Here is an 18,826-nt window from a genome sequence, read left to right on the forward strand (position 1 = left end):
TGGATGCATGTTATTGGTGGGGGTACATATTAGAGGGACATATGTGTAGATAGATTGGGTAGCCTGTAAACTGCAATTTCTTAACCAATAGAAATTGTAGGAGGGATATTCGAATAGTTTTAGGTTATAAAATATGTGTGTTGTTTGCTTGGAATGAGCACTCCTTTACAGCGTGAGCTAAGGAGTCGCCTATGCAGTCCTATTACGACAATAAATCTAGTGATGCCTGATAGTGGTGTAGACTCCTTTTTTACACAGAGTTAATTGACACCCTCTGGGTAAAGATTCCTTGGGACAGAATTTCTCCAACAATTTTGGTGGAGCATGCAGGCAGGTGAACCCAGATTGCCAACCTCACCTAGCGAAGCCCGGACGACACCTTTAGTGCATGACCGGTCCGACGGAGTTCCGTTGCCGCTGGGACCTCAGAAGCCCACCAACTTAAGGGGACACCTGGGAGACTCTATACCAGGGGTCAGCAAACTTTTTCAGCAGGGGGTCAGTCCACTGTCCCTCAGAACTTGGGGGGGGGCAGATTATATTTTGAAAAAAATATATGAACAAATTCCTATGTCCCACAAATAAATTGACACCCTCTGGGTAAAGATCCCTGGGACATATTTGTCCAACACCTTGCCAATGTGTTTCCCCACTCCTGTCTCCATCCATCCCTGCCCTTTTCCCCTGCAACTCACCAGATCTCTCTGAGGGCCCTGGGAGGGAATGCTCAACAGGTTTGGGGAGGGATGCAGTAGGCAGCCTGACCAAGTCAACCGTCCATCTTCCCCCTTCCATCCTCGCTAGCTTTGCAGGATCAGACTCTTTCAAACTTCCTAGGGAGCTCAGAAGCCAAAACAAGCTGCAGGTTCCTGAGAGGGAAGAAGAAACAAAAGGACCTTCACAGACCCTGCAAGCATTTTCCTGCCCCAGACATTTAGCTGTTGAAGGGTAAGTCTTTCACTATTTCTGTGGTGAAGGAGTGGTGCTTTCCTCCTGAAATCCAACATGCAAGAAAACCCAGCTGCCTAGATGGCTGGTATATAAATAATAACACTACAGTGGTACCTCGGGTTACATACGCTTCAGGTTACATACGCTTCAGGTTACAGACTCCACTAACCCAGAAATATTACCTCTGGGAATAACAGATTTGGATATTCCACAAAAGAGGAAGGGTATCTTTTTATATGTGACGGCGGCAGCAAGAGTTTTGATCGCAGCAAAATGGAAGAGTAATGAAATCCCCTCTATACAAGATTGGATCCAAAAGCTGACAGAATATGCCGAATTAGATGGTTTATCAGGGGGAAAAAATAGCAGTTTAAATTCAGTTGCACCATTCGAGGAACTTCAGTAATAGTTGCAAGGTAGATATAAAAAATTAGATTTATTGAGAATAAGTTTAATTATAAAAAAAAAGTGTATTGGCAATAAGTAATATGAACTTGAAATATGGAATAGATGGGAGGTTGGGTCTTTAGTGTTAAGACCAATAGATGTTTTATTGTTTGCTAAGAAAATTTTGTGTCTATGGTTATTTTTGTAATTTGTGTGTAATTTGGTATTTGTGTTTCTGTTGTTATTGTTTTTCTTGTTGTATAAATAAAATAAAATGGAACTAAAAAAGAAAAAGAAATATTACTTCGGGTTAAGAACTTTGCTTCAGGATGAGAACAGAAATCGTGCTCTGGTGGCGCGGCAGTAGCAGGAGGCCCCATTAGCTAAAGTGGAGCTTCAGGTTAAGAACAGTTTCAGGTTAAGAACGGACCTCCGGAACGAATTAAGTTCTTAACCTGAGGTACCACTGTATTGTTATTGTTGTGATGATGATGATGACCTGAAAGAGGATCCTCTTGAGAAAACTAAGAGGACCGGAGAATGGGGGGAAATTATAATTAACCTAGGAGACCATTGTAAATGAAAACATTAGCAGGATTTTAACCACACTGGTAAGGTATTAAAGATCACGGACCATTCAGATAGATTGGAAAATATGGACAACGGACTGATATGGAGTTGTAGATGGTAATATTAGGACCCACAGAGAGGATGAGGGGGGAGTCATGAGATGCAGAGTAATCTCTGTTTATGGATTTGTAATTTATTTTGTTATAAATGTATTTGTTACTTTAAAAAAACAATTTTCAAAAAAGAACCGTTCCCAAGAAGGGGAGATTAGAAACTTGCCAGAAGCAAAAGGGGGCCTCAGAGACCCTGCAAGCATTTTCCTGCCCGGGAGGTTGAGCTGTTGAAGGGTAAGTCTCGCTGTGTGTGGAGGTACCACACACAGTCTCCATGGTGAAAGAGGGGTGCCTTGCTCTTCAAACCCACCATGCAAGAAAACCCAGCCGCCTAGAATGGCTGGGGAAACCCAGCCAGATGGGTGGTATATATACAATAACATCATCATCATCATGACTAGAGTCATGCCTTTTGCGTCTGCTTTTATCTCTGTTGGATGGGAGCTTTAGCATTGCAGCCTCCCTGGCCACAAGCTCCCAGTTATTTCAATACCCCCCCACACAATAATAGCAATTATTATTATTTCCGCCCCCCCATCTGGCAGGGCTTCCCCAGCCACTCTGCTGGCTGCCAGGTCTTCCCCCAACCCTCTTCCTCCAGCCTGGCTTCCCTTCCGCTGTAGCCCCTCCCCCCAGACCATGTGATCTAGAAGGGACTATGGCCAGGACACAAAGACGAAAAATTCTGCAGGCATTTTTATAAAATTCCACAGAGGGGCATCCTGTTAGGCTGCAATAGATTGTAATGGGTTGCTCTGACGTCAATTCAGCGCCAGATAATAATAATAAAGAATCCCGCGATCCCCCCCTCACCGCCCTGCGCATCTTTTGCCAGAACAAAGGCAGCGACCCGAAGCAATTCTGACCCACGTCGACCGAAGGGCGGACTCGGTCTAAAGCAGCGCCCCACGTTGGGATCCCCCAGAAGATCCGGCTTCCCCATTGGGAGGAGGAAGGGGGCAGGAATCCAGCTTCCAGGGAAGAAAGGCTTTGCGGGGGGGGGGGATAGGACGCCCCTCGCCTCGTGCAGGGATGTGACTTAGAGATGATTCCTGAGCAGGAGCAAGAAGGCTGGGCTTCCCTCCCAGAGATCCTTCCCTTCCCCCCTCAACCCCCCAACACCCTCGTATTCGGGTCCCCCACCCACGAAATCTCCCCCTTGGCACGACTCACCCCTCGCCCTGCGCGCCGCATCTCTTCCTCTGCATCCGGAGGGACCACCCAAGACGAGGGGGGAGGGGAGGTGGGGGGGACGGGGGAGGGTCTGTTCCCAGGCCTCTCTAGGCAGCCGGGCTCTCTCTATTCCCTTCCCCCTCCCCTTGGCTCCCCCCCTCCCCAAATAGCTCTACCTGCGCGCCTCGCCAGGTGCGCTTTCCGGGTCAAGGCAGGAGGAGGGATCCGGATCCCGCAGAGAAGGGCGCTGGATTTGAGGCTTGGATGCAAAACCAGCCTGGCTGGAGGATAGGGCCCTTCGCAGGCATCACTTTAACCGTGAAAGTGATGCCCACATATATATATATACACACACAGTATATATATACATATACACACACATTATGTTGGGGGTGTGCATGGCATCAAATGCTCTTGCGGAAAGATGGACCACCCTCAGGATGCCTGCGCTTTGCAAAGGCGTCACTTGAAGAACTTGGCCAGATCTGTAACCTGAGAGCGTCCCCCTCCCCTTCCGCCATAGCATCTTTCATTTCCCCCTCGTTTACCTGCCTGGCTTGGCGTGTCCTTCCTTAGAAAGGCTTGGGTTCATTCTTCCTCTCCCTGACGGGCATAAATGACTACAGCCTTCTCTCTGCTTTAGTGGGTTTAATGTGTTGCACAGGAGCCACTTCCTAGGAGCCCTAGGGGCTTCACCCTCCCCCCCAATAAAATATTTGAGGGGGCCGGGTCCTTCCCCTTCAGTTGATGGGCACTGCCAGTCAAATGGGGTGTGTGCACTGCGTCATGTGATCAATTATGTTGGAGGCAGATTACCTGGACACCCGCAATATTTTATTCATTGGCACCCCCAATATGTTGCATTATTTTTACATTGGCAACCTTCTCCCTCTTCTCCCCACAACCACCCTGTGACAGGGGCGTTGCATGCGGGTGATGCCAGCAGGGCAGTGGCCCCGGGGCAGATTTTTGAGAGGACACAAAGCAGGCATTGCCTGCAGGCGCCCCCAGTGCAGCCCAGCACTCCTCTCCCATTGGAGAAACCAACCATGGAGCTTGTTTTTTTAAAAAAATAAATCATTTATGCTTTTCATATTTATACATTTCATCAAATTTACAATCATCTTGACATTTCAAATTTTGACTTTCTTCCCTCTCTTTCCGCAGTTCCTTAAATTTATTTTCCGTATCCTCTGCAAATCCAAATCGACTTAAATTGCTCTTTCATTCATCCACTTTACAAATATACACTTATAATACTGCAGGTTATTACAATAATCCTACGAATGTTCTTATCCATTTACAGTTTATCTGTAAATATTCAATAAACCGTTTCCATTCCTTTGTCAAAAGTTTGTTATCTTGATTTCTTATTCTTCTGGTAAGTTTCACCATTTCTGCATATTCCCTAAGTTTTTGTATCCATTCTTCCTTTGCTGGGACTTCTTTCCATTTGGGGGCAAGTAAAATTCTATACAGTTTCTTCTTTTTCTTTGGTAATCACTCGTAGGGGAGTAAGATTGTCTTCCATAGACACAGTTTTAACAATGAGTCCGTAGGGGACAGAGAGGGAGGCAAAGAACAAAAGACATGGGGGAAAGCACCCGTAGCGCCCCATAAATTTGAGTTACAGAAAGGTAGCCGTGTTGGTCTGCCATAGTCAAAACAAAAAAAATTTTTCCTTCCAGTAGCACCTTAAAGACCAACTAAGTTAGTTCTTGGTATGAGCTTTCGTGTGCATGCACACTTCTTCAGATACACTTGAAACAGAAGTTGCCAGATCCCTCTATATAGTGAGAAGGTGGGGAGGGGTATTACTCAGAAGGGTGGTGGGAATGGGTGATTGGCAGATAGCTGTGATGAGCCTGTTGACGACTCTTAACGACTGCAATAGGTCTTACAGGAAAAAGCAAGGGGTGAGAAGGTGAAAAATGGCTTTGTCATGTATAATGAGATAAGAATCCAATGTCTTTGTTCAGACCAGGTCTCTCCATGGTTTTAAGTTTGGTAATGAGTTGCGATTCAGCAGCTTCTCTTTCCAGTCTATTTCTGAAATTCCTTTGTAGTAAAACAGCTACTTTGAGATCTTGTATAGAATGTCCTGGGAGATTGAAGTGTTCTCCTACTGGTTGGAGAACTCCATAAATTTGAGTGAGGGAAAGGCTCAAAGCAGTAGGGGAAAGAGAGATGGAGTAAGGGCTTGGGGATGCTGATATGAAGTCAGCTGCAATTTAAAGCAACAGTAGGGAATGTAAGAGAATGGGCTGCTGGGGCGGGGCAGAGAGAGAGAGTGAAGCCCTGTGGTGACAATCTGGGTGCTGATGCTGCGCTGGAGAGCGAAGCAGCAGCAGCAGCACCCAAGTCCTGGGATCAGAGCCACCGGAGCTGGGAGCGATCCAGGAGCACTTCTTCTCCATCATGGACTGGGCATGGTGAAGCAGGCCGGAGCCGGAGGAGGCCACCCCCTCCCCCCAAAAAAGAACACCTTTGGCAAAAGAATCCGAGCATGGCTGGCGTGCCCCAAAGAGGAAAGGGGCATAAAGGGGAGGGATGAGCAGGAGCATCGGGATGCCAAGCGCAGCGCGCTGCTGCCACGTTTCCCCGGGGACATTTAATGAAATCCGGGGACATTTTGGGGACAGATCTGCAGATCCGGGGACGTCTGGTAACCCTGATTTGGGTGCCGATCTCCCATATCCTTGTCTGACACTCTCACCACTACACCATCCTGCCTTCCTGAAGTCCTTCTGCATTGGGGTAGCTATAAAAATTTAAGTAGGTAAATAAATACAAAGAAAGCAAAATGTCACAGAGATGGATCTGAATTTCCCCCCTCAAAGCATAAATTGTGTTTTATTCTGGATTGCTTTATTTCATGTTTTAATGTGTTGCAAGCAGATTTGAGTTTTTTTACTTTAAGATATAAAGTGGTATAGAAAAGATTTTTTTCTTTTTTAAAAAATGCTTTATTGGACTTAAACAAAGTAAAAAAACATACATTCATGTCCATTGTTTACAAAGAAAATAAAATTAAGAGAAAACTATATTTTCTGACAAAGAAAATATTCTTAATATACATCTGACTTCCCGTCGTCTCCATACTTCATTTAACCAGTGTGGTGTAGTGGTTAAGAGCAGTAGTCTCGTAATCTGGGGAACTGGGTTCGCATCTCCACTCCTCCACATGCAGCTGCTGGGTGACCTTGGGCTAGTCACACTTCTCTGAAGTCTCTCAGCCCCACACACCTCACAGAGTGTTTGATGCGGGGGAGGAAGGGAAAGGAGAATGTTAGCTGCTTTGAGACTCCTTCGGGTAGTGATAAAGCGGGATATCAAATCCAAACTCTTCTTCTTCACCATTACTGACTTTTTGCAAAAACATATCCACTTGTTGTATAATAAAATATTATTTCTCCTGTGTCCTTTTTATTACTTAAAACAGCTACAGATGTTATTCAAAGGCTGTAACCGAGTTCAAGCTGCAACAACTGTTCTTAAGATATCTTCTTAAAACTTCCAATTTTGAAATAAATACTTGTTTTGAATTATCTTTTATTTTTTCGGTTGGTTTGGCTAGCTCTGCATATTAGACCAATTCTTGTAACCATTCTAACCTGGAAGGAACTTTTATCACTCTTCCAATTTGTCGCTATTAGGATTTGTCGCTATTAGCGGCAACAGTGGCATATAAAAATACCTCTCTTACATTTCTAGGAATATTGGAGCCTGTGATAAAAAGGCTTCTGGTTTCTTTGTGAAACAAGCATTTAACATTTTTTAAAGTTCTATATAGATGTCATCCCAGAAAACCTTGATTTTTTTTTGCATAGCCACCACATATGGAACATTGTGCCTGTTCCTTCTCCACATCTCCAAAAATTACTAAAAACATTTTTATACATTTTTGAAAGTTTCCAGGGGGTCAAATACCAATAGTATTGCATTTTTTTGGAAATGTTACCTCAAGGTTTAGCATTCTGTAATTTTCAGATTTACTTTCCATAAATTTTCCCACTTTCATATCTGTGTTATATCCAAACTCCTGGGCCCATTGAATCATGACAGCTTTAATCTCCTCCTCCTTCCCAGTCAAGAAGAAGAGGAGTTTGGACTTGATATCCCGCCTTTCACTCCCCTTAAGGAATCTCAAAGCAGCTAACAATCTCCTTTCCCTTCCTCCCCCACAACAAACACTCTGTGAGGTGAGTGGGGCTGAGAGACTTCAGAGAAGTGTGACTAGCCCAAGGTCACCCAGCAGCTGCATATGGAGGAGTGGAGACGCGAAGCCGGTTCACCAGATTACAAGTCCACCGCTTTTATTAATAGTTGTTTTCACACACAAAATCAGTGTGATACCTTGGTTTACGAACTTAATCTGTTCAGGAAGTTCATTCTAAGCCATAGCGTTCTTAAACCAAGGCATGCTTTTCCATAGAAAGTAATGGAAAATGAATTAATCCGCTGCAGACAATGAAAAACAACCACTAAAACAGCAATTTAACATGAATCGTACTATCTAACAAGACCACTGATCCATAAAAGGATGGCAATAATCAATGTACTGTACAACAAAATAAATAAGACAGTATTGTAGATGATAAAACCCAAAATTAATATTTTTTTCTTACATGTACTGATGGTAGTAATTGTTTGTATGGGGGGCTTTTATCCATTTCTGCAGTCACACAATCAACCAGTAGCTGAACTGGGTTCCACACAGTCACAAAAATGAAGTCACATGCCACAGTCAAAAGTCAGTACCATAAAACAAAGAACAAGTCACGGTTAAAAAGAAAAGCCACACAAACAAAAAAATAGCAAAGACAAAAGCTCCAAGTATCACCTCTGTGTTGTGTGGGTGCTCCGGACTCAACAGCCGACACTCAACAGGAAGCCTCTGATTAGCAGCGGGGGACTCAATTTACAAACGGAACACACTCAACAGGAAGCAGAACATGTTCTGTTTCCAAGGCAAAATTCACAAACCCAAACACCTACTTACAGGTTTGCAGCATTCTTACTCCAAGTTGTTCATAAACTAAGTTGTCCATAAACTAAGCTGCTCTTAAACCAAGGTACGACTGTACTGTAGTTGGCACTGGGAATCTGATTAACCCACATATTGTGAAAAACATCCATGGTCCTGATTCAGTCCACAAGTGACAGCACTGAACCTCTTGGTGGATTGTCATGCTAGTCTGCCTTTGAGGTTCATTTGTTCCAGAGAAGTAAACAAAACAAAGTGAATGTGTTTCCACACTGCCCCATCCAAAAAGGGTGAACTCTAGAATTCTATGTAAAAGAATGAAGATTGAGTGAATGTTCACTAAGTTTCCCACGTTGACTGAAGCTCTTTCCACACTCCAAGCATTTAAAGTTTCACCCCTGTGTGAGTACGTTTATGTAAAGTAAGGTGTGTGCTCCGACGGAAACTCTTTCCACACTCCATACATTTAAATGGTTTCTCCCCTGTGTGGGTTCGATGATGAATATTAAGGGTGCAACTTTCACTGAAGCTCTTTCCACACTCCATACATTTAAAGGGTTTCTCCCCTGTGTGAGTTCGTTGATGCGAATTAAGCTGATTCTTCCAACCGAAGCTCTTTCCACACTCCATACATTTAAAAGGTTTCTCCCCTGTGTGAGTATGTTTATGTAAAGTAAGCTGTGCACTCTGATGGAAACTCTTTCCACACTCCATACATTTAAATGGTTTCTCCCCTGTGTGAGTTCTCTGATGTTTACGAAGTTTATCGCGTCGACTGTAGCTCTTCCCACACTCCAAGCATTTAAAGTGTTTCACCCCTGTGTGAGTTTGCTGGTGAGTTCTAAGGGCTCCACTTTGACTGAAGCTCTTTCCACACTCCATACATTTAAATGGTTTCTCCCCTGTGTGAGTTCTCTGATGTTCACTAAGTTTATCACGTCGACTGAAGCTCTTTCCACACTCCAAGCATTTAAAGTCTTTCACCCCTGTGTGAATACGTTTATGTATGTTAAGGTGTGCACTCTGACGGAAACTCTTTCCACACTCCATACATTTAAAGGGTTTAACCCCTGTGTGAGTTTGCTGATGTAAAGTAAGGTGGATACTCTGACCAAAACTCTTTCCACACTCCATACATTTAAATGGTTTAACCCCTGTGTGAGTTAGCTGATGGGAAGTAAGTGAGCTGCTATGACGGAACCTCTTTCCACACTCCATGCATGTAAGTGGTTTCTCTCCTGTGTGAGTTCGCTGATGTTCTGCATGTGTTCGACTATCAGTGGAAGTCTTTCCACATTCCAGACATTTAAATAGTTTCTCCCCCGTGTGAGTTCGCCGATGTGAAGTGAGGTGTGTCTTGCGTCTGAACCACTTTCCACACTCTAGACATTCAAATGGTTTCTCCCCTGTGTGAGTCCGTTGATGTACACGAAGTGAACTAATATGACGGAAGCTCTTTCCACACTCCATACATGTGAATGGCTTTTCCCCTGTGTGAATTAGTTGATGTTTTCTAAGTGTTCCCCTGTCACTGAAGCTCTTTTTACACTCCATACATTTAAATGGTTTCTCCCCTGTGTGGGTGTAATGATGTAAAGTAAGGTGGGAACTCTGACCAAAGCTCTTTCCACACTCCATACATTTAAATGGTTTCTCCCCTGTGTGACTTCGATGATGCGTATGAAGGGTCCAACTTTCGCTGAAGCTCTTTCCACACTCCATACATTTAAATGGTTTCTCTCCTGTGTGAGTCCGTTGATGTCTTGTAAGTTTTCCACTCGCATTGAAACACTTCCCACACTCCACACATTCATATTGTTTTTCCCCTGTATGAATTCGCTGATGTTGTTTAAGAGTGGCATTACTACTATAACTCTTTCCACACTCATTACATTGAAATGGTTTTTCCCCCGTGTGAGTTTGTTGATGGTTTGTAAGGTTTCCACCATCAATAAAGCTCATTCCACATTCTGCAGAGTTCTGTCGATTGTCTGCGCCACCTGCTTTGAAGCAAAGGGGGAAATGCTTTTAGGGTTTCAAGGAATATCTTTGTATGAAGGGAGATATATAAATTACATACATAATTATAATTGTCCAGAAAAAAATAAAAGTGTTTCAAATAAATAAATAATCTATAATTACTGAAAGCATTTCCACAACACCTTTTACCCATATTTCTGTATTAGTCTACGTAATCATCATCATTTAATCATGCAGTGTGGGGAAAACATGTAAAATCAAAACGCTGTGAGAGGAAAAAGGTTTCTGGCTCCTCTATGAAAGCAGATTCCAGAAACAAAGAGGAGCATGGGAAAAGGCCTCTCTGCCTCCTTCTTCCTGCCTTTCCTCTCCTCTCCATCTTTTCCCCTTGCCAATGTGTTTCCCTCCTCCTGTCTCTTTCCACCCCTGCGCCCATATCTTACCCCCTGCAACTCACCAGATCTCTCTGAGGGCCCTAGGAGGGAATGCTCAACAGTTTTGGGGAGGGATGCAGGAGGCAGCCTGACCAAGTCAACCGTCCATCTTCCTCCTTCCATCCTCGCTAGGTTTGCATTATCAGACTCTTTCATCCTTCCTGAGGAGCTCCCAAGCGAAAACAATCTGCAGGTTCCTGAGGGATGAAGAAACAAAAGGAGCTTCACATTTAGCTGTTGAAGGGTAAGTCTTTCACTGTTTCCATGGGGAAAGAGGGTGCCTTCCTCCTGAAACCCACCATGCAAGAAAAATAGGTCCTGCCCCAATGTGGAATAAATGAATAAAAATGAATTATTAGCTGAATCAAAGGATTCTCCTTAAACTGCTTTCCTTGTTGAGGGTGCAATTAAGACTAAGAAACAGGGTGTTATCTGTGAAAGAATGTGTTCAAGGCCCATGCTGACCCTTAGAGTGAAAGATTTATAGTTTAGAGGTGACTCGAGATAACAAGGAGAAATAGCAGGTGATAGTTTAAGAGCTAGTATGCATGCTCAAACGCTTCATGGATACGCACCCCTAAAGGAGAAATTGCTATATGAATGGACATGGGATGCATGTTATTGATGGGGGTACATATTAGAGGGACCTATGTGTAGGTAGATTGGGTAGCCTGTAAACTGCAATTTCTTAAACAATTGGAATTGTAGGGGGGATATTCAAACGCTTTTAGGTTGTAAAAATTTTAGGTTATAAAAATTAGGTTATAAATTATGTGTGGTGTAAGCTGGAATGAGCTAAGGAGTGGCCCGTGCAGTCCTATTACGACAAGAAATCTAGTAATGCCTGATCGTGGTGTAGACTCCTTTTTTACACAGAGTAAATTGACGCCCTCTGGGAAAAGATCCCTGGGACATATTTGTCCAACACCTTGTCAATGTGTTTCTCCCCTCCTGTCTCCATCCATCCCTGCCCTTTCCCCCTGCAACTCACCAGATCTCTCTGAGGGCCCTGGGAGGAAATGCTCAACAGTTTTGGAGTGGGATTCAGGAGGCAGCCTGACCAAGTCAACCGTCCATCTTCCTCCTTTCATCCTCGCTAGGTTTGCAGAATCAGACTCTTTCATCCTTCCTGAGGAGCTCCCAAGCGAAAACAATCTGCAGGTTCCTGAGGGATGAAGAAACAAAAGGAGCTTCACATTTAGCTGTTGAAGGGCAAGTCTTTCACTGTTTCCATGGGGAAAGAGGGCGCCTTCCTCCTGAAACCCACCATGCAAGAAAAATAGGTCCTGCTCCAATGTGGAATAAATGAATAAAAATGAATCCTTAGCTGAATCAAAGGATTCTCCCTAAACTCCTTTCTGTATTAGAGGGTGCAATTAAGACTAAGAAACAGGGTGTTATCTGTGAAAAAATGTGTTCAAGGCCCATGCTGAACCTGAGAGTGATAGATTAATAGTTTAGAGGTGACTCGAGATAACAAGGAGAAATAGCAGGTGATAGTTTAAGAACTAGTACGCATGCTCAAACGCTTCATGAATACACACCCCTAAAGGAGAAATTGCTATCTGAATGGACATGGGATGCATGTTATTGATGGGGGTACATATTAGAGGGATAATGTGTAGGTAGATTGGGTAGCCTGTAAACTGCAATTTCTTAACCAACAGGAATTGTAGGAGGGATATTCGAACGCTTTTAGGTTATAAATTATGTGTGATGTAAGCTGGAATGAGCACTCCTTTACAGCATGAGCTAAGGAGTCGCCCGTGCAGTCCTGTTACGGCAATGAATCTAGTTATGCCTGATAGTGGTGTAGACTCCTTTTTCATACAGAGTAAATTGGCGCCCTCTGGGCAAAGATCTTTGGGACATATTTGTCCAACACCGTGCCAATGTGTTTCCCCCCTCCTGTCTCCATCCATCCCTGCCCTTTCTCCCTGCAACTCACCAGATCTCTCTGAGGGTCCTGGGAGGGAATGCTCAACAGGTTTGGGGAGGGATGCAGGAGGCAGCCTGACCAAGTCAACCGTCCATCTTCCCCCTTCCATCCTCGCTACCTTTGCAGGATCAGACTCTTTCAAACTTCCTAGGGAGTTCAGAAGCCAAAACAAGCTGCAGGTTCCTGAGAGGGAAGAAGAAACCAAAGGAGCTTCACAGACCCTGCAAGCCTTTTCCTGCCCCAGATATTTAGCTGTTGAAGTGTAAGTCTTTCACTATTTCTGTGGTGAAAGGAAAACCCAGCCACCTAGAATGGCTGGGGGAACCCAGCCAGATGGGTGGGATATATATAACATCATCATCATCATCATCATGATTAGAGTAATGCCCTTTGCGTCTCTTTTTATCTCTGTTAGATGGGAGCTTTGGCATTGCAGCCTCCCTGGCCACAAGCTCCCAGTTATTTCAATACCCCCCCCCACAATAATAGCAATTATTATTATTCCCCCCCCCCATCTGGCAGGGCTTCCCCAGCCACTCTGCTGGCTGCCAGGTCTTCCCCCAACCCTCTTCCTCCATCCTGGCTTCCCTTCCGCTGTAGCCCCTCCCCCCAGACCATGTGATCTAGAAGGGACTATGGCCAGGACACAAAGAAAGACGAAAAATTCTGCAGGCATTTTTATAAAAATCCAGAGAGGGGCATCCTGTTAGGCTGCAATAGATTGTAATGGGTCGCTTTGAAGTCAATTCAGCGCCAAATAATAATAATAAAGAATCCCGCGATCCCCCCCTCACCGCCCTGCGCATCTTTTGCCAGAACAAAGGCAGCGACCCGAAGCAATTCTGCCCCACGTCGACCGAAGGGCGGACTCGGTCTAAGGCAGCGCCCCACGTTTGGATCCCCCAGAAGATCCGGCTTCCCCATTGGGAGGAGGAAGGGGGCAGGAATCCAGCTTCCAGGGAAGAAAGGCTTTGCGGGGGGGGGAATAGGACGCCCCTCGCCTCGTGCAGGGATGTGACTTAGAGATGATTCCTGAGCAGGAGCAAGAAGGCTGGGCTTCCCTCCCAGAGATCCTTCCCTTCCCCCCTCAGCCCCCCAACACCCTCGTATTCGGGTCCCCCACCCACGAAATCTCCCCCTTGGCACGACTCACTCCTCGCCCTGCGCGCCGCATCTCTTCCTCTGCATCCGGAGGGACCACCCAAGACGAGGGGGGAGGGGAGGTGGGGGGGACGGGGGAGGGTCTGTTCCCAGGCCTCTCTAGGCAGCCGGGCTCTCTCTATTCCCTTCCCCCTCCCCTTGGCTCCCCCCCTCCCCAAATAGCGCCACCTGCGCGCCTCGCCAGTTGCGTTTTTCGGGTCAAGGAAGAAGGAGGGATCCGGATCCCGCAGAGAAGGGCGCTGGATTTGAGTCTTCGGTGCAAAACCAGCCTGGCTGGAGGATAGGGCCCCTCGCGGGCATCGCTTTCACGGCAATATATATATATATATTGCCGTGAAAGTGATGCCCACACACACACACACACACATATATTATGTTGGGGGTGTGCATGGCATCAAATGCTCTTGCGGAAAGATGGACCAGCCTCAGGATGCCAGCGCTTTGCAAAGGCGTCACTTGAAGAACTTGGCCAGATCTGTAACCTCAGAGCGTCTCCCCTTCCGCCATCGCATCTTTCATTCCCCCTCGTTTACCTGCCTGGCTTGGTGTGCCCTTCCTTGTTCTTGTTTAGTCGTGTCCGACTCTTCGTGACCCCATGGACCAGAGCACGCCAGGCACTCCTGTCTTCCACTGCCTCCCGCAGTTTGGTCAGACTCATGTTTGTAGCTTCGAGAACACTGTCCAACCATCTCATCCTCTGTCATCCCCTTCTCCTTGTGCCCTCCATCTTTCCCAACATCAGGGTCTTTTCCAGGGAGTCTTCTCTTCACATGAGGTGGCCAAAGTATTGGAGCCTCAGCTTCAGGATCTGTCCTTCCAGTGAGCACTCAGGGCTGATTTCCTTAAGAATGGATACGTTTGATCTTCTTGCAGACCGTGGGACTCTCAAGAGTCTCCTCCAGCACCAGAATTCAAAAGCATCAATTATTCGGCAGTCCTTCCTTAGAAAGGCTTAAGTTCATTCTTCCTCTCCCTGACGGGTGTAAGGCATCTAACTTCCGCCTTCTCTCTGCTTTAGTGGGTTTAATACATTGCACAGGAGCCACTTCCTAGGAGCCCTAGGGGCTTCACCCTCCCCCCCAATAAAATATTTGTGGGGGCCGGGTCCTTCCCCTCAAGTTGATGGGCACTGCCAGTCAAATGGGGTGTGTGCACTGCGTCATGTGATCAATTATGCAGGACGCAGATTACCTGGACCCCCGCAATTCACTGGCACCCCCAATATGTTGCATTATTTTTACAATGGCAATCTGCCTTTCCTCCAACAAGCTGCGGGCGATGTACACACTTCTTCTCCATCTTATACCCACACCCACCCTGTGACAGGGGCGTTGCATGCGGGTGATGCCAGCAGGGCAGTGACCTCGGGGCAGATTTTTGAGGGGGCACAAGGCAGTCACTGCCTGCAGGCACCCCCAGTGCAGCCCAACACTCCTCTCCCATGCTTGGAGGAACCAACCATGGAGGTTGTTTTCTTTATAAAGATTTTTTTTTCAGATTTATACATTTCATCAAATTTACAATCACCTTAACATTTCAAAACTTGACTTTCTTCCCTCTCTTTCCGCAGTTCCTTAAATTTATTTTTCGTATCCTCTGCATATACAAATCGACTTAAATTGCATTCATCCACGTTACAAATATACACTTATAATACTGCAGGTTATTACAATAATCCTACAAAAGTTCTTATCCGTTTACAGGTTATCTGTAAATATTCAATAAACCGTTTCCATTCTTTTGTCAAAAGTTTGTTATCTTGATTTCTTATTCTTCTGGTAAGTTTCACCATTTCTGCATATTCCCTAAGTTTTTGTATCCATTCTTCCTTTGCTGGGACTTCTTTCCATTTTGGGGCAAGTAAAATTCTATACAGTTTCTTCTTCTTTGGCGATCACTCGTATCCGAGGAAGATAGTCCGTAGGGGACAGAGAGGGAGGCAAAGAACAAAAGACATGGGGTAAAGCCCCCTTAGCGCCCCATAAATTTGAGTGAGGGAAAGGCTCAAAACAGTAGGGGAAAGAGAGATGGAGTAAGGGCTTGGGGATGCTGACAGGAAGAGTGACTAGAAGAGTGACTAGTGGGGTGCCACAGGGTTCAGTCTTGGGCCCGGTCTTATTCAACATCTTTATCAACGACTTGGATGATGGACTCAAGGGCATCCTGATCAAATTTGCAGATGACACCAAACTGGGAGGGGTGGCTAACACCCCAGAGGACAGGATCACACTTCAAAACGACCTTGACAGATTAGAGAACTGGGCCAAAACAAACAAGATGAATTTTAACAGGGAGAAATGTAAAGTATTGCACTTGGGCAAAAAAAATGAGAGGCACAAATACAAGATGGGTGACACCTGGCTTGAGAGCACTACATGTGAAAAGGATCTAGGAGTCTTGGTTGACCACAAACTTGACATGAGCCAACAGTGTGACGTGGCAGCTAAAAAAGCCAATGCAATTCTGGGCTGCATCAATAGGAGTATAGCATCTAGATCAAGGGAAGTAATAGTGCCACTGTATTCTGCTCTGGTCAGACCTCACCCGGAATGCTGTGTCCAGTTCTGGGCGCCACAGTTCAAGAAGGACACTGACAAACTGGAACGTGTCCAGAGGAGGGCAACCAAAATGGTCAAAGGCCTGGAAACGATGCCTTATGAGGAACGGCTAAGGGAGCTGGGCATGTTTAGCCTGGAGAAGAGGAGGCTAAGGGGTGATATGATAGCCATGTTCAAATATATAAAAGGATGTCACATAGAGGAGGGAGAAAGGTTGTTTTCTGCTGCTCCAGAGAAGCGGACACGGAGCAATGGATCCAAACTACCAGAAAGAAGATTCCACCTAAACATTAGGAAGAACTTCCTGACAGTAAGAGCTGTTCGACAGTGGAATTTGCTGCCAAGGAGTGTGGTGGAGTCTCCTTCTTTGGAGGTCTTTAAGCAGAGGCTTGACAACCATATGTCAGGAGTGCTCTGATGGTGTTTCCTGCTTGGCAGGGGGTTGGACTCGATGGCCCTTGTGGTCTCTTCCAACTCTATGATTCTATGATTCAAAGGACTCACCGCCCCAGAGGCCTCCCAAGTCAAGCTGAAAGAGGAGGCGAGTCGGAAGGACGGAGAGAGGGGCCTTTTCCAGGCCGCTCTAGGCAACCAGGCTCTCTCGCTCTCCTTAACCCCTACGTAGCCTCGCCGCTCGGGGATTCCTGCCCAGGGAAAAAGCAGGCGAGGCACCGAGAGGGATCCCGATCCCGTCGTGAGATCCCGCCAGATTTAGAACATGACTCGGCAAGGCTCGGCTAGGCTTCCAGGCTGGGAAAGGGGCATCCTAGGGGCCCAAGCCCCTTGGGGTGGGGAATGACATATTTGAGGGGCAATAGGTGGGGTGGCTCAGTGGGTACAGCCTGAGGTTCTTCATCTCAGGGTTGCAGGTTCGAGACTCATGTTGGGCAAAAGAGCCCTGCATTGCAGGGGGTTGGACTAGATGACCCTCGGGTCCCCTTCCAACTCTACGATTCTAACATCCTCAGGGGCGGCGGCAGAGGCCAGGACCAGGGTGCAAGAGGCCAGGACCAGGGGCTGGTTGGCTTACAATAAGAGAATCGGGGAATAGGAGAGGTTCAAGGGGCTCCACAAGGGTCATCCAGCCCAACCCGCTGCGATGCTGGACTCTCCACGGAAGCATCCACGAGAGACGGCCTCCACCTGCAAGTCTGCACCACCCTGGTCCGCCGAGGATGCCATGCGCGGCCCCCTTTCAAAGCAAGAGGTTCTCTCCCTGGGGGGAGCGGGTGGGATGGAGGAAGTCAATGCAACTCTGCGGAAGTAGAGGGAATATTCTCCCCCCCCCACCGCCCCGCGCAATCAATCAATCAATCAATCAAACAAACAAACAAACAAACAAATAAAAAGACTTAACTAACTGACCTATCGCGTTGCAGATAGCTCGGTTCTGCACCCCTGCTATAAATCCTGGCTATGCCCAGGCCTCTAGACTGGAGGTGGGCTATGCAAAAAGGACACAGCTAGGCGAGATGCAGAAGCCGGCTGCGTCCTGAAGAAGGGGCTGCATCCTCTACCCCGAGGTCAAGAGAGAGGCAGTGGGGTGTAGTGGGTGGAAACACCTGTTCTGCCCTCCTTCCCTTTCCGCAGACGCTCAGCCAAAGCCCCCTGCTTCCTTTATTCCTCTATTGCGGGGAGAGGAGGACTGGGGAAAGCATGGACAGGCGGAGGAGAGGAAAGCTTCCATGAAGCAGAAACCTAGTTCATCAGCTGCACTTTGTGATGGCGAAATGAACTGGAGTCCAGGCAAACTGACGCCCTCCCGAATGAGCCATTACGCACTACTTTTGCCATTTGCTTTATGCATAATAATAATAATAATACTAAGATATGAAAATGACATGTGAGGGGCAGCAGTCTGGTGATGCAGTTCCCCCGAAATTCCGCCAGAGGGCCGGAGCCTCTCTCTGATTGGTTCCCAAGACGGAGGGGGCGGAGCCAGCACTTTTGGAGGGAAAATAGAAGGCGCTGTTTCTGAGGGAAGAAAGTTGGAGAAGGGCTTGACTTGAGAAGTTAGAATCAAATGGGGCTCAGGTTGAGGGGCAGGGCTTGATTTGAGAGGAGAAACAGGGCTGGATTTGAGAAGAGGGAGGGGGATTGTTTGGAGGTGGGTGGAGGATAGGATTTGTCTGAGGAAAAATTGGTTCTGATTTGGGTTGAACACCCACCCTGAGGAGACTGTCCACAGCGAGACGAAAGACCCTCTCAGCTTGGAGAGGGAGACCCAGTTGGGGGTCTGGGGAAGGTCTACGGACAGTAGTGTCCTGGGAGGGCTGACTGAGGCAGGAGCAGCAGAACCTGGGGGAATTCAGGCTCCCCCGGGTCACCTTCCAGTCAGGAGGGGGCAGTTCTAGGGAGTGTCAGGTGTGCGTACAGGAGCCAGGCCCTGTGACCAGGACAGGGGCCTTCCTAAGTTTGTTCTGAAGAGGCAAGGCGCGGCCTCACAGGTGAGGCTGATTGGTAACTCACAGCACCTGGTGGCAAGAGCTGGGAAGGGATACAGTGGGACCTCGGATTACATATGCTTCAGGTTACATACGCTTCAGCTTACAGACTCCACTAACCCAGAAATA

The 18,826-nt window shown here is 46.6% G+C and overlaps 1 protein-coding gene across 1 annotated transcript in view; it reads right to left on the reverse strand.

The window, feature by feature from the left end:
• Positions 1 to 13,009, reverse strand: part of LOC128408861 (zinc finger protein 845-like) — a 40,205-nt gene extending 27,196 nt beyond the window's left edge. The window contains exons 1-4 of the mRNA XM_053378880.1: positions 12,544 to 13,009; positions 11,587 to 11,760; positions 10,619 to 10,792; positions 696 to 869 (exon numbers count right to left, since the gene is read on the reverse strand). Of these exons, the coding sequence (XP_053234855.1) occupies positions 696 to 869; positions 10,619 to 10,792; positions 11,587 to 11,760; positions 12,544 to 12,643 (622 nt within the window). The 5' untranslated portion in view covers positions 12,644 to 13,009. The remainder of the gene's footprint in view (positions 1 to 695; positions 870 to 10,618; positions 10,793 to 11,586; positions 11,761 to 12,543) is intronic.
• Between the last annotated feature and the right edge of the window lie 5,817 nt (positions 13,010 to 18,826).

This window comes from Podarcis raffonei, chromosome 2 (genome assembly GCF_027172205.1).
Source record: "Podarcis raffonei isolate rPodRaf1 chromosome 2, rPodRaf1.pri, whole genome shotgun sequence".
Taxonomy (NCBI): Eukaryota; Metazoa; Chordata; class Lepidosauria; order Squamata; family Lacertidae; genus Podarcis; species Podarcis raffonei.